This window comes from Octopus bimaculoides, chromosome 9 (genome assembly GCF_001194135.2).
Source record: "Octopus bimaculoides isolate UCB-OBI-ISO-001 chromosome 9, ASM119413v2, whole genome shotgun sequence".
NCBI lineage: Eukaryota > Metazoa > Mollusca > Cephalopoda > Octopoda > Octopodidae > Octopus > Octopus bimaculoides.
Window position 1 is genome coordinate 14,805,642 of NC_068989.1, and position 2,151 is coordinate 14,807,792.

The window sequence follows — 2,151 nt, forward strand, 5'->3', positions numbered from 1 at the left end:
ATATATATATATATATATATATATATATATATATATATATACACACACATATATACGACGGGCTTCTTTCAGTTTCCATCTACCAAATCCACTCATAAGGCCTTGTTCAGCCCAAGGCTGTATTAGTAGACAATTGTCCAAGGTGCCACTCAGTGGGACTGAACCCGGAACCATGTGGTTGGGAAGCAAACTTCTTACCACACAGCTATGCCTGCATCTTATTAGACCTTATAATTATCTCAGACAACACTAATTATTTTCAACTCATTAGTATGTATTCACAATAACCTCTCTGAAACAAAGATAATGTCACTATAAATAGATATGGTTAATCCATAAGATTATTTCAACATCTCGCTTGTAATGCCTTCTAAATAATAGACCACCAAATAAATAACTAAATAAATAAATAAATCCATAGGCACAGGAGTGGCTGTGTGGCAAGTAGCTTGCTTACCAACCACATGGTTCTGAGTTCAGTCCCACTGCGTGACACCTTGGGCAAGTGTCTTCTACTATAGCCTTGGGTTGACCAAAGCCTTGTGAGTGGATTTGGTAGACAGCAACTGAAAGAAGCCCATTGTATATATATATATATATATATATATATATATATATATATATATATATATATATATATATATATATATGTATATATATATATATATATATATATATATACACACACACAACACACAAGGGTGTTACAGACAAGTATATGCTTGCATTTACATATATGTGTCCATTTTCCTGTGCGGTGCCACATAAAAACATCTGTGCAGTGCCACATAAAAGCATCCAGCCAACTCTGAAAAGTGGTTGGTGTTAGGAAGGGCATCAAAACCATAGAACCATGCCAAATCAGACTGGAGTCTGGCGCAGTCACCAGGTTACCAGCTCTGGTCACACCATCCAACCCATGCCAGAATGGACAATGGACATTAAATGATAATGATGATGATGAGGATGATGTGTATATGTTTGTATATATGCATGCATGTATTTGCATGTTGTAAAGTTCTACTCACCCTGATGTCCTGGTAATCACAGACATGCTTATTGACCTTCGGGAACTGAGGACAGTGTGGGCCCTCAGTTCTTCCTTTTGCCGACAGCTCAGGTAGACGAGCCTCAACAATTAGCATCCCTATTGTAACAAACAGCTCTCGAGGATCCCAGTCTTCATCCTCCATATTCTGCTGGAGATCTGCAACGCAAAGAGAAGAACCATTGTAAAAATCTTTATAATATCGGAATGGTAGAGGGCTGAGTTGTGTAAGAGAAGAAATCTCTGAAAATGACAAGCATTTGTAAAACTGTATTTCATTTACTATATGGTGTCGAAACTATAATGATATCTGATCGGCAGCTGATGATGCACGTATATGTTTGATACTTGGGTTTGAGACCTGGCTGACAGGGAAGAGAGGGAGGGAGGGAGGAGGAGGAGGAGCGGGAAGAGGAGGTGGGATACTCTAAAACAAAGCCCTCCTCAGTAACAGCAACAACAGCAACCCGTATAAATACCTTCAGCATTGACACCAACATCACCAGTGCAAAGGCAATAAAAAGACTGCAGCATGGGGGAGTCACCAAAAGGAATAAAATAAAAACACATCCAAACAACACAGAGCAGCACAAACTACTTTACACTCTTCTACCTTACTGTTGTAAGATGTATACGTCCACCTCATACTTGTACACTCGATTCTCAATGTGCTCCTTCTGTCCCTTATGTAATGTATCAGAAGACACTTCCATAGCATTCATAAATAATCAGTGCAAACATTGAAATAAATTTGAACCAGAAAAACCATGAGCCAATGAGTAATTTTTGTAATTATAGACTTTTAAGGATAGCTTAATTAATTAGCACTAACTAACATTTCAGTTACGATGTGGATTCATTATATAAAAGGAAATGCTTCATAATATGTAAACGAAATGACATAAATACATACATACACACACACACACACACACACACACATATATATATATAATAATATATGTGTACCTATATATACAAATCCATGCCTATATATATATATATATATATATATATATATACACACACACACATACATCATACACATACCTGTATGTATATATATACATGTGTGTGTGTGTTGTATGTAAATGCATGTATAT

General features: G+C 36.6%; 1 protein-coding gene across 2 annotated transcripts in view; it reads right to left on the reverse strand.

Moving 5' to 3' along the window:
• The window catches only part of LOC106874620 (atos homolog protein A), a 212,194-nt gene that overhangs the window by 39,897 nt on the left and 170,146 nt on the right, over positions 1-2,151 (reverse strand). For both annotated transcript variants that reach the window (XM_052970434.1, XM_014922412.2), the window contains one exon: positions 1,029-1,207. In XM_052970434.1, the coding sequence (XP_052826394.1) occupies positions 1,029-1,207 (179 nt within the window). The remainder of the gene's footprint in view (positions 1-1,028; positions 1,208-2,151) is intronic.